The following is a 13,382-nucleotide window of genomic DNA, read 5'->3' as shown; positions in this document are numbered from 1 at the left end:
GAGGTCCGTGACCACAAAAGATATTTAAAGGGCGTCCGTAGAGAAGAAAAGGTCAAAAACCAGTGTTCTAGACCAGAGGTCCCCAACCTCTTTAGGTTGGTGGCCCGGAGGGAAAGGAACAGGGAGGCATAGGGCCGTGTGCCCGACGCAAATGGGGGAGGCACGAGTGCGTGTGCAACACTTGGGGCAGGCCTAGCGCCCACGCGACACTCAGGGTGGGGCTATTGCCTGTGCAATGCTCAGGGCAGCGCTAGCGTGGGTGGGGGGAGTGCGCACAGAAACGTGTGCACAGTGGCCAGCAAATCTTTCCCTTCCAACTTTTTTTTTTTTAAAGCTGGTGCTTGAACTGAAAGAGCAAAACACACTTCTTAAAAAGGAGAAAGATGACCTGAATAGTCACATCCAAAACCAGGCCAAAGAAATTACAGGTAAGCTCGGCTCTGGAATTTACTGACTGGGTAATAATAATAATAATAATAATAATAATAATAATAATAATAATAATAATAATAATAATAATAAAATAAATAAAAATAAAAATAAAAATAATAATAATATAGTAGTAGTAATAGTAATAGTAATAATAATAAAGTTGGAAGGGACCTTGGAGGTCATCTAGTCCAACCCCCTGCTCAGGCAGGAAACCCTATACCATTTCTGACAAATGGCTGTCCAGTCTCTTCTTAAAAACTTCCGGTGTTGGAGCATTCACCACTTCTGGAGGCAGGCTGTTCCACTGGTTAGTTGTTCTAACTGTCAGGAAGTTTCTCCTTAGTTCCAGGTTGCTTCTCTCCTTGATGAGTTTCCATCCATTGCTCCTTGTTCTGCCTTTAGACGCTTTTGAGAATAGCTTGACTCCCTCTTCTTTGGGGCAGCCCCTGAGATATTGGAACCCTGCTGTCATGTCACCCCTCACCCTTCTCTTCATTAAACTACACATACCCAATTCCAGCAACCGTTCCTAATATGTTTTAGCCTCCAGTCCCCTGATCATCTTTGTTGCTCTTCTCTGCACTCCTTTCTAGAGTCTCAACATCTTTTTTTAAAAAACCAGTTTCTGTGTCCAGTAGGAACGTGGGATGCTGGGCCAGAAGGAATCCCTATTTCTCACTTGTAGAGAGAAAGCAAGTGAGTGAACTGGGCTACCTGTGAAGTGAAGGAGAATCTCATTTTTTTGACCTTGAGAATTGCATTGTGGGGCCAAAGTTAACGGCAAATTGAACCGTAGCCCACATAGGCAATGCTACCCTTTTTCCTCTCTCTCGTTGGCAGCTCCTCATATTTCCATAGTTCTTGTGTGAGTCCACATAGGTCCTTGACTTTCAACCGCAGTTGAGCCCACAATTTCTGTGGCTAAGAGTGAAGTTTGCCCCATTTTACGACCTTTCTTGCCATACTTGTTAATTGAACAACTGCAGTGGTTAAGACACTAGTCAGTCTGAACTCTTCTGGTTTTTCTTTTTTTCCTTTTCCAGGAAAAAAAGGAGCTGAGGTGGTTCTTACGCACCTAAATTTTCCAATGGAATATCAAGACCTCACTTTCAACCTGTCGTTTTAGTAAGTCTTGATTTTCTTCTTCTTTGCAGAGGTCATGGAGAAAAAGCACCTCGAGGAGACGAAACAGCTGGACCTAGATCTGAACAATGAAAGGCAGAGATACCAGAATCTGCTCCAAGAATTCAGCCGGTTAGAAGAGCGATATGATGACCTCAAGGATGAGATGAAGCTGATGGAGGTGAGTTGACCTGAGGCCAAATTCAGTCTTGGCTGTGGGGAGAGTTGCTTTCCAATAGCTCCAGCGAAATGGGGATGTGCATGATTACCCTGAAGTAAGATGGGCAACCTCTGTCTGTCTGACTGTGTCTGTCCATCCATCCATCCATCCATCCATCCATCCATCCATCCATCCATCCACCCATCGTTTTCTTTCTTTCTTTCTTTCTTTCTTTCTTTCTTTCTTTCTTTCTTTCTTTCTTTCTTTCTTTCTTTCTTTCTTTCCTTCTTCTTTCTTTCTTTCTTTCTTTCTTTCTCTTTCCTCTTTCTTTCTTTCTTTCTTTCTTTCTCTTTCTTTCTTTCTTTCTTTCTTTCTCTATGTCCATCCATCCATCTATTTTCTTTTTCTTTCTTTCTTTCTTTCTTTCTTTCTTTCTTTCTTTCTTTCTTTCTTTCTTTCTTTCTTTCTTTCTCTATGTCCATCCATCTATTTTCTTTCTTTCTTTCTTTCTTTCTTTCTTTCTTTCTTTCTTTCTTTCTTTCTTTCTTTCTTTCCTATCTATCTATCTATCTATCTATCTATCTATCTATCTATCTCTATCTATCTATCTATCTATCTATCTATCTATCTATCTATCTATCTATCTATCTCAGATTATAACCATAATGAATGGGGAGGGCATCCTTTTATCAGTCCATCCATCCATCCATCCATCCATCCGATTGTGAATATAGTGAATAGAGAGGGCAGCCTTGAATGGTCTTTCTTCTTGCTGCTTCTTTGCCTGTCTTCTTTATTCATCAAAGACGCTTCATTTTTCTCTGTAAGTTTTCTAAATTCCCTCCCCTTCAAAAGATAAAGCAATGAAAGTACAGGAAACATTTAACCTGTGGAAGCAACAAAGTTAATGCTGGCGCTCATTCTCTTTCTAGACTGTTTCCAAGCCAGGGCACAAGAGAACGGATTCCACCCATAGTAGCAATGAATCAGAATATACTTACAGCTCTGAGATGGCTGAGGCTGAAGAGTTACCAATGAGAACAGAGGTAAATGTTGTTATTTGTTTGTTAGTTTTCCTGGCTCAGGATACAGATCTTGTCATCACGTAACAAATCAATTCTGGATATCCTTTTTGAAATGTTCTGGTATACTAAGTACTTGATGGCTGAGCCAGATTTTTAAACCATGATTTAAAATATCTCAATAGTATAAAACGAAGAAAAACCTGGTGTGCTCATATTTTGTATCCGAGTCTTAACTGTCAACCTGGTTTTTTTTTCTTCTTTCCTTAAAAACAAGGGAGAAAGCCATAGTCAACCGAAGGTTGATTGTGGACCTTAAATTGTGTACTAGGTTTCCTTTTTGTAAAGCTTTAGGACTGCTACTTTTTAAATTAGCTTTGTTTATCAGACTGACCTTTTGAATTTTTTTGACCTCTACAGTAACAATTTTGGGGAAAAAAATGTAACATCAAGATGCAGCTCTTTTAAACAAGTAAAATGTATATATTCCCCATCACGTCTTTTCATTTTTGCTTGCTAAGTTTTGCACATTGACATACTCATTGAAAGCCAACTTGGGATTTGTTCTGAATAGAGATTTTCAACTGCTGTTCCGAAGTTGTCCCTACATTGTGGACCCTGTTTTCCTTATTTCCCTGTGCTTTCATCTTTTTCTTCACGATAACAAACCGCATGTAGGTCTGCCCCTCTTTTGGTAGCTTGGGAACTCTGATCTTCACCCTTCCCCATTTTGCCCCGTAAATCAGGAACCGAGTGAGCAAAAGGCACCTTTGGACATGTCCCTCTTCCTCAAACTGCAAAAACGAGTGAAGGAGCTGGAGCTAGAAAAGCAATCCCTGCAGGATGAGCTAGAGAAGAAAGAGGACCAAGTTCTCCGGGCCAAGGCCAAGGTAAGATGGAAAAGACCACGCATCTTCTGGTCCAGGGGATGGCAACAGTTGGGATCCCATGCCAGTGATGGTATTCCATTCAGCAGGTGGAAGGTGGGTCCCTGATTCCCTCCAGGGGAAAATTCCAAAATAAAGGAGAAGATTTGTAGCTCATGGTTAGAATGAGGAGTGCTCTTTCCTGCAGACATTTCATGACCCAAACAAGGTAACATCATTGGTGCTAGAAGGGCCCATAAACCCTACATGCTTCTAGCACTGATGATGTTATCTAGCTGGGTAATGAAATGTATGCAAGAAAACCAAGGACCCCTCCGAATTCCGAAAGTAAACTAAGGAACACACAAAACACAACTGGTGCTTTCTTGCAGTTGTCCACTCCTTAATTTTTGTAGGTTTGATCTATTGGCGTTAGAAGCAGGATAGAATATTTTTTTTTTCTTCTGGTATTTTGTCTCATGACCGTACGGAATTTCAAGAATATTTTACTCTTTATCTTAATGTTGATACAGTCAGCGGAGCTATCAGTAATGTTTTTAGTCATTGTAACCTTTGGAAAATCATTTGCCTTTCTCTCTTGGATTGGCTACAGAATTCTGTTCATCCTTAAAAAGTTTAAACATTAAATAAGCATGACTGATTACCTAAAAATGAATACAGAGAGATCACTGAAATATCCGTTCCTTCTTGATAATGTCTGGAATGTTCTGTTTCTAAAAGTGCAATATTTTTGTGCTTTGAATTTTTCCAGGAGGAAGAAAGGCCTCAGATGAGAGGAGTAGAGCTGGAATACGAATCGCTTAAGGTTGTGAAAAGCATTCTCTTTGGGATCCCTGAATCTTATGCATTACCCCCAAAGTAGGCTAAATTAGAAAAACAGATTTAAATGGTATTTACTGAACTTTAAAAAAAAATCCTAATCCTTCATGTCCGTACTACGGTACCAGTAGATATGGAAGCTGGAAGCCAGTAGTGCTTTGGTTATTTTAATTATTAGACTGAGGCACACTTACAAAAGTACGCGGGATTTGTAATCATCAGTATACCTGGAAGCACCAACATTTCTAGACAACTTTTGCACTCTTGGCAAGTTTTAAGTCAGTGTTTTTCAAGCTTGGCAACTTTTAAGATATGTGGAGCTCAACTCCCAGGAACCTGGCTGGCTGGCGAATTCTGGGAGGTGAAGTCCACACAGTGGACCAAGTTGAAGTCACCAAGTTTGAAAAACCCTGTTCTAAATGTTTCCATTCTGTGCATTTTAACGGATTGCCATTCCTTCTGTGTGGAAAAAAAAATCCAGACAAATGTAAACACAAAGACAGGTCTGTTCTGACTTAAATCAGTTCATCAACTCACAGAATTCATTAACTGGAAACCATAGGGGTTTCACCTGGACGAAAGTAGACCTTTGTTTGTGATACGCATAAAAGTCAGAACATCTTTTATCAAGCCCATTAGTAACTAAAATTGGCTTCTTGATCTTGGATCTTGATTGTTATTAGGACAGCGGGTGACTGAGGACAATTGTTTTTATCGCCTGCAGCGTCAAGAGCTCGAGTCAGAGAATAAGAAACTGAAGAACGAATTGAACGAGTTGAGAAAGGCCCTGATGGAAAAGAGTGCTCCAAATGTCACCATGCCTGGTGCTCCAGCATACAGGGTCCTTTTGGACCAGATGACATCTGTCAGTGAAGAGTTGGAGGTCCGCAAGGAGGAAGTTCTCATCCTGAGGTCTCAGCTGATGAGCCAGAAGGAGGCAGTGCAGCCCAAGGTGAATGCGGAAACAAACCTGGTTGTATCATCCATGTTCATGTTAGGTAGCCCCAGGGCGGGTTCCAAGGTACAATCTAGGATCAAACCAAATACTAGCGTGGATTTTCTTCTGTAGCTCATTAGCGGCCCAGGATATGTGTGTAATCTCTTCCCCTGCAGAAAGCTATTCCTTCTTGCCATTGAGTATGGTTGAGTAACCATTGATTTTCATCAGCTGTTGTATTAATTTATGGGATGTTGGAGGGGAAGCGGGCAGCATGCTCAGTTCCTTAACATTTGACTGCCACAGTCATCTGCAGTGGCCTTTCTGAAGCTTTAGAGCAAGGATGTCCAACTTTGGCAACTTTAAAATCTGTGGAGTTCAACGCCCAGAATTCCCCAGCCAATCATGCTGGCTGGGGAATTCTGGGAGTTGAAGTCCACAGGTCTTAAAGTTGCCAAGACTGGACCCCTGTTTTAGAGGTTAGCAATTTCCTACAAGAAACAGTTTCCCTTGAAACGTGTTAGGATATCAAACACAACAGTTGCGGATGCAGTTGCAGTTATTCATCCATCAGCTTTAATTATTGAGTATGTCTGTTGGATAACTAGTCTGTCTCTTTATTTTCCTGCTTGCATGTGGATTACCAGGATGATAAGGTAACGTGGTGGCAGATAATTTTATTTTTAATGCTAGAACCCTCGTAACCTGCCATGTGTCCATACTAAGGCATTCAAGCAAGCCATTGAACTGAGCCCATGAAAGTAACAAGGGATCTTTTGATCTGCGGTACATTATACTTGTGGTATTTTGTTACTTTGGCAGTAGCTTTCCTAAAGTAAGAACATCCAAAAGGAAAAGATGGTCCCCCTAAACAAGAAAGATCAGGCCCACACGTGAAGATTCAATTAAACTGATATGTTGTTTAAAGCCTACATGCAGGAATCTTCCCAACTAATGGTCAATGCCTGCTAAGACAAGGGTCAACAGCGCTCAAGGGTGGGTGGGTGGTTGGACTTAGTTTTCTTGTGACTACGTAGGGATTCTAGGCTGATTCCCCCTTTTCGCTCTACCTCCAGTTCTGCCATCTTTTCTCCTTCAACAAGAAACTTCTTTATTGTGTCGGTGTATCTGTCACAGCTTTGAAACAGCCCTGGGATATGTAATTGAGACAGAGAGCATGACTGGGCCAAAGAGCAACTAGGGAAGTTCATGACTCAATTAAGATTTGGACTCAAGCAACCTCTTAATGTTAGTCCAACCCACTCAGAGCAAATTGTTTTAGCAACTCCTCTGGAAGAGCAGCATAGACAAGTCTACATTCACGATAACTAAATAATGATTATATTATACAGTTCGTTTGCTGCTGAGACAAACGTGTATTTAAGCGTTTACTATTGAATCTTTCTCATTTGTTCTTCCCTTGATTATTCCCAGAACACCATGACGGATTCTACAATTCTTCTGGAAGATGTTCATAAGATGAAGGACAAAGGGGAGATCGCTCAAGCTTATATTGGACTGAAGGAGACAAACAGGTACATGAATAAAAATCTTGTATCCTTTCCGTTTCCCAACATTAATCATCATCTCTATTTTTTCTTCTGTCTTTCTGTCTCCCCCCCCCAAAAAAAAACCCCAAAAACAAAACATTCTCCATAAATCTTGATTTTTAAACATCCAGATTTTGGGTCCTTTAGTTTTAATCTCTCTAAAGAGCATGATGGTTTTAGTGCCTTCAGCTTTCATAGGAAAATAAACCTTAAATAAGCTTGCACTTCATGTTTAAAAAGCATTTTGTGGTTTTGATACACGGTTCTGAAATTTGCTAAGTTGCGTGTTACCCTCATAGGAAAATACAGCTTCATTGTATGCCTTGGTTTTTATCTTTCAGTATTGTTCTTTTAAAGGGAAGAAAAAAGCTTTTTTTTAAAAAAAAATACAAAATTGTTGCAGGGATAGAAGAAGGCTGGTAGATAATGTAGGGCACTGTCTTGCACACTTTGGATATAGTATCAGACCTGCCCTTAGACAGAGCAGCAGTGAAAATATTTTCTGATTGGCATCCTAGCCAGAAATTTTACATTGGCTTCCTGTCACAGCGAATAAATAAATCTGAGAAAGATTCTTCCCTTCTTCTATTATTCGTGCTGTGTAAAATCCTTCTTATCGGGTTATATGAGAATGTGGCTTATATGCTCAGATTTAATGAATCTGGAATAAAGCAGCCTTATCTGAACACATCTTATTATCTGGGTTGCTTTCAGGATACCTTTTACAACTGCATAACTTTGATAGCAATAGAAGCAATAGATACCGTAGTTCTATAATTAAATTGGAGCAAGTCCCAGTGAAACCAGTAGATTTAGATAAGGTTACACAAATACAAGTTAGGAAGGTTGCATTTTTGTTTAAATTTAGGCATTAGGATCTTGGGATTTGATTCTCAGTAAATTTGTACAAGATTGTTTGAATAAACAGCTTGGAATTATATATACTGAGACCAAAATAGATTGTTTTTTTTGTCCCCTAACTACATTCTTAGCTTGCGTTGTCCTTTTACTTAGCATGTCCCATCATTTCCATCACGTGTCCCTTTTTTTTTGTTTCTGCATTTAAAAAAAAACGCATTTTGCTTGGAAGATCATCTCCTCAAGACTGTCATTTGCTGAACGAGGATGGCGAACTGTGGCTGGTATATGAAGGGCTAAAACAAACCAACAGGTTACAAGACTTCTCAGGATGGGGGTTGGGGGGGGGTGGTTGCTGTTTTAATTGGCATTCTTTCTTTCTTGCCTCCTCGGGTCACTAACACGCTGTGGAGCTGCTTTTGGCAATTACATTCGATCCAAATGTCTTCGTTAAAGGACAAGAAAGAAGAGTATGCTTTTGTGTATTGATAAGATTTACATGCTGCCTGGCTCAATATGGCTTTGGGCAGCTAAGCCAGAAGTCCAGTGTTAGGATTGATATGGCCACGAGGAAAGATCCAAGCTGCAAAAATTTAAATGCAGAGGCACAATTCATTTATAAGTACTGGCCTTTCTGTATTCATCAGGAGAAGACAAGTGAGCATATGATGGAAACAAGTCCATCACACAGCCAGTAAATGCAAAATCTGCCCACATTTTCTACTAGGTGAGAAGAAGAGGAGGACCAACTCTTCTAGCACTGACACATTCTTCTCCTGTGGAATTTTGTTTCTTTATTTGGAAATAAGGTGAATTCCTGTACTTATCCTGCTGGCTTCACTGCCTGGACGATCTCCATCAAGATATTTCACAGAACGGAGACAGAGAAACAACAGTACCTGATGTATTAATTTATACTGGGGGTTCACGGTATTAATGGAGAAAGTGGGCCGATTTCTCTGAGACTCCCTAAAATCTTGGTGTGAGCTAGAAAAGCTGGCAAATCAAATTTTAATTATTAATCTCCAAAAAGAATGCATAGTCCAATGCAGAAAGATAACTTTCACAATGCATAGCCCAGTACCTACCCTAGGGTTGGCAGGATGAAACATACATGTAATTAAACGTATGGTTTGCCTGTCATTACAAATAGCTATTCTGCCGAGAAAAACGCCGTTTCAAAAAAAAAAAAATTCAGATTTTCAGGCCATTTTGAAAATGATCTCAACACAGTATGTGCACCCTGTTCTGTAAATATAGCCATTGAACGCATCCACTTACTGGGGGACGGGGAAGTCAATTTTTAAACATATGTCTATATTCACTGAAACTTGACTGTGCTGTTTTTGTAGCTGAGCGATATTGATGGGTCCATTTTTTTAGCTCGATATAACAGTGCTCAAAATGCTGCTTTTGCAATGAATGCCAACTTAACTAGTCTCTTTTTTTCCTTTTCTTGTACTGCTAACAAAACATGTACACTTATCTGCATCTTTTTGTAAGTTTGCAAGAAGTTAACTTGGGGGTGGTCTACGCTGCAGGGCAAGCAGGGGAGAGGTGGGTCTGCAGCTTTGGCTTCTCGTCCTCGTGTTCTAGAATTGCTAGAAGTTTCTAGAGCACATGGCGAAGAAGCGAAAGGTAAATTATCCACATTTACCTTCACGTGCTTAGTCGATGCGGCTATTAGCTGATCTGCTTAGACATATTTAAACCCTGAAAGGCTGATTGTCTGGTTAGAGGTAGCCTAGTTGAGGTATGCACCTGTTTGTAGGAAATGCTGTGCCAGCATTGATCATGATTATCTATTCATTCATTCATTCATTCATTCATTCATTCATTCCTCCCACATTTGACACACGGTGAATAAGTCATTGGTCCACCCACCCAAAGTTGTGCAGTGAATTAGTAGCAAAGGATTTTTTTTTGTTGTTGTTGTTAGTTCTTTTGTGGGCCTTTTGCTCAGCAATAATATCCCTTTTAAAACCGAAGCCCTGAAGATCCTCTGGTCCTCATGGGTCATTTTTGCTTTAGTTAGGATACTTCTGTTTCTCTCGGAGCAGAATAATCCTGAAGAAGGAGAGGAACTGCTTAATAGGCATGTCCCTTTTGTTTGTAGGAATGATTGACGGGTCCCTTAAGGGGCAGAAAATCGAAATACCTCCTATGATGATAAAAACGTAGCAATAACCAAATCGTAGTTACTGGTCATAAAGTTCAGCGTAGGTGCTACATGCAACGTCCTTGAGAAATTGTTACAAGACTGTAATTTTCTTCCTCCTAGACTTCCCCCTAGACTTTTCCCCCCTAAAGTGTCCTCTTTGCCGTGGGTGTAAAATAGCATTTACAGCAGCCTTAAGCTTTGTGTGGCGTTTAGCACCTAGAATTGCTGGGAGGACAGTTCCAGCAACTGGAAGTCCACGCATCTTAAATTTGCTGAGAATTGGTGGGGAAAAAACAAAAAATGCCTCTCCAGAAGGATCCGCTGTTTAATAGTTTTGTAGTCCAGCAGTCCCCAAAAGAAAATCTGAACCTCCAGCGTGTCCATGCAGGATCGGCCCTGGTTCTGCGTGGGTGAAGTCGGTCAAGCAGAGTTTCAGCCTCAAGTCACTCAAAAGGGTTTAAAGGACGTTCTTCCGGCTTTCTTTCCTTCCCTGATGGTTTTGTCGCTTACTCCTGTCAGCAGCGGTTGAAATGCTCAGTTGGTGAGGAGGAGTCTCTAAAATGTGCTTTTCCTGCTTCTCCCTGACCCTCCCGTCTTTCTTGGGGCTTCTTGCAGGCTTCTGGAATCTCAGCTGCAGGGTCAGAAGAGAAGCCACGAGAATGACCTGGAGGCCCTTCGTGGAGAGATCCAGAGTTTGAAGGAGGAGAATAATCGCCAGCAGCAGTTGTTGGCCCAGAACCTCCAGCTGCCTCCGGAAGCCCGAATAGAGGCCAGCCTGCAGCACGAAATCACCCGCCTGACCAATGAAAACTTGGTGAGGACTTTTCATAACTCACTAGCCTGGAAAAACCAAGCTGTACTTCCTAAGGTTGGGGGAAGATAAAAAAAATTTTTTTTGCCTCGGCAAAACTATCCAGAACAGAAGCTGGCTTGAGTTCCGGAAGGTTTAATTATACGAATCCCGGGTGCTCTGTCTCCTTAGTCCTGTGCGAGAGAATCTGCCCCAAAACCAGGATATTGGATCTGTTGAGTCTCTTGAACGGAGTCGCGTAAATCCTCTCTCTTGCCGCATGCATTTCAGTCTCTCTTAGAAAGCGAGATTCTTACATAAGATCTTCAGTTCTAGGCCACGCGCAGGCTTGCCAATGTTAGCCAGACGGTGGCATCGCTTTCCAGCTGTTCTGAGTTTCTCTTAGAGCACTAACAGCACCGGTTCAGTTTTGTCTTGTCGCCTTTTTGGGTCCTTTTTAGCCTCTCACCCGTTCTGTCCTCAATTTTATTGGGTAGGATTTAATGGAACAGCTGGAGAAGCAGGACAAGACAGTTCGGAAACTGAAAAAGCAGCTGAAAGTTTTCGCCAAAAAAATCGATGAGCTTGAAGGTATAGTATTTGTCTGTGACCAAAACGGTTTCTGTTTTTAAATATAAATACAGTCGTATTTTACTGCGTGTCTTGAGGCAAGGATTTCTGATGTTGCTGATGAAAAATACAGCGGAATTCTGCAATAATGATTCAGGTTGGATACAAGAACAGCACAGATTGTCCTAGGAGCCGAATGCAAGCTGATTAAGGGAGGATAAACATTTGGCATATTTTTTTTATTTACCAAGTTTTAAATTTCTTTTTTTTTTTGCCAAAAGCAAATGTTCCTTAATCAGCACTCCTGTTTTGAATATGAGAGCACTTGATATTTGGGGTTATAACAGCAATATATTGACTTCTGGATCCTTCCCTTGTAACGTCTACTTAAGATAGAATTTCCGATAGAAGAGAATATTTGTAGCTAAGGGTTAAATTGTGAGGGCCCTTAGTGTTCTCTGAGCTTGGCTGTTTCCTTGCAGACGTTTCATGACCCAACTAGGTAACATCTTCAGTGCTAGAAGGGAGTGGGGAGCAAACCATCTCGCCGTGAGATGGGCAGCAAACAAATTTAATAAATAATAAAAATAAATAAAATAAACATTGGTGCAAGAGAAAAAGATGCTTTCCCCCAACTAATTAATCTTTGTAGAAGACCAGATGTTCTATTTTGCCACGTCAGGCAATTAATGAAACTGTTCCCCAGCTCTGCTCTTGGTTTGCTTCGCAACCCCGTCTGACTGTATTTCACCCTCCGCAAGGCACTTTCACAACGACACACCTGAGGGGGAAAAAGTGCTCTCTTAAAGATTACATTAGGGGTGTGGCTGAGATCACATCATTGCCTTCCCTTTGCCTCGCTAAATATAGCCCAGTGTGTTGACTGTGGCAGGGTATTTCAGCTCCTGAGTTCCTGAATTAAGCAAGGTATGCAGGCAGACCAGGAAAATGTCGGAGCTATGTAGAAACTCCGGATTCTAGAAGCTTTTCTGTCATAGATCTGCTGCCGGTTAACCTTAGCGGTTTTTCCAGTTGCTCTGTCTTATATGTATTGTCCTAGGCTGACACCAGGCCAGGTTAAGTTTCTAGCCGATCAGCATTCCAGAGTACATTTCTGATTTTAACTTTGCATTGTGAGGGCATTCCTTTACCTTTTCTTTTTTTAAAAAGAAAAAAATGACTCTTATATTTTTTAAGAGGATTCTGTAGATTCATAGCCAAGTCTTTCTTTCTTTCTTTCTTTCTTTCTTTCTTTCTTTCTTTCTTTCTTTCTTTCTTTCTTTCTTTCTTTCTTTCTTTCTTTCTTTCTTTCTTTCTTTTTCTTTCTTTCTTTCCCTTCCTTCCTTCCTTCCTTCCTTCCTTCCTTCCTTCCTTCCTTCCTTCCTTCCTTCCTTCCTTCCTTCTCTTTCTTTCTCCTTCTCCTTCTCTTCTCTTCTCTTCTCTTTTCTTTTCTTTTCTTTTCTTTTCTTTTCTTTCCCTTTCCTTTTCCTTTTCCTTTTCTTTCAATGCCCAACCTTGGCAACTTTAAGATCTGCGGACCTCAACTCCCAGAATTCTCCAGCCAGCATTTTTAAGTTGAACTTTAAAAAGTTGACAAGGTTGGACACTCCTGTTGTAGAGCTTTATGGGGTGGTTCATAACCAACATGTACTTTCTCAGGAACTAATTCTCCTAATGGATTATAGCTAATTCCTTAACTTTCAGAAAGATAACTCCACAGTTAAATGCCATCTTTCTGGATCAAATTTTGCTTTTGTTCATGTCCCATTCTCTCTCCTTTCCCTTAATTTAGTCGGCCACATGGAGAACATTTCACCTGGACAGATCATTGATGAGCCGATACATCCTGTGAATATTCCAAGGAAAGAAAAAGACTTCCAAGGAATGTTAGAATACAAGAAAGAAGATGAACCCAAACTCATTAAGAATCTTATTTTAGGTGAGAGGCCTTTCTGCTTATAAAACGCACCGAGTGGTGGTTTTGTAAATATACGTTCCTTTTGCCATTATGTACAATTTAATTGTTAGCCTACTGCACAGCATGATCTTTTTTGTCCTTCAATAGCATTATGCT

The 13,382-nt window shown here is 40.7% G+C and overlaps 1 protein-coding gene across 1 annotated transcript in view; it reads left to right on the top strand.

Moving 5' to 3' along the window:
- MYO5A (myosin VA) overlaps nucleotides 1–13,382 on the top strand; it is a 58,591-nt gene that overhangs the window by 35,420 nt on the left and 9,789 nt on the right. Inside the window, exons 23-32 of the mRNA XM_083371008.1 lie at nucleotides 335–428; nucleotides 1,587–1,735; nucleotides 2,647–2,760; nucleotides 3,483–3,626; nucleotides 4,375–4,428; nucleotides 5,167–5,394; nucleotides 6,814–6,914; nucleotides 10,564–10,762; nucleotides 11,236–11,329; nucleotides 13,101–13,247. Of these exons, the coding sequence (XP_083227134.1) occupies nucleotides 335–428; nucleotides 1,587–1,735; nucleotides 2,647–2,760; nucleotides 3,483–3,626; nucleotides 4,375–4,428; nucleotides 5,167–5,394; nucleotides 6,814–6,914; nucleotides 10,564–10,762; nucleotides 11,236–11,329; nucleotides 13,101–13,247 (1,324 nt within the window). The remainder of the gene's footprint in view (nucleotides 1–334; nucleotides 429–1,586; nucleotides 1,736–2,646; nucleotides 2,761–3,482; nucleotides 3,627–4,374; nucleotides 4,429–5,166; nucleotides 5,395–6,813; nucleotides 6,915–10,563; nucleotides 10,763–11,235; nucleotides 11,330–13,100; nucleotides 13,248–13,382) is intronic.

This window comes from Vipera ursinii (genome assembly GCF_947247035.1).
Source record: "Vipera ursinii genome assembly, chromosome: 11".
In the NCBI taxonomy this organism is placed as follows: domain Eukaryota; kingdom Metazoa; phylum Chordata; class Lepidosauria; order Squamata; family Viperidae; genus Vipera; species Vipera ursinii.
This window is presented reverse-complemented; position numbering and strand designations above follow the sequence as displayed.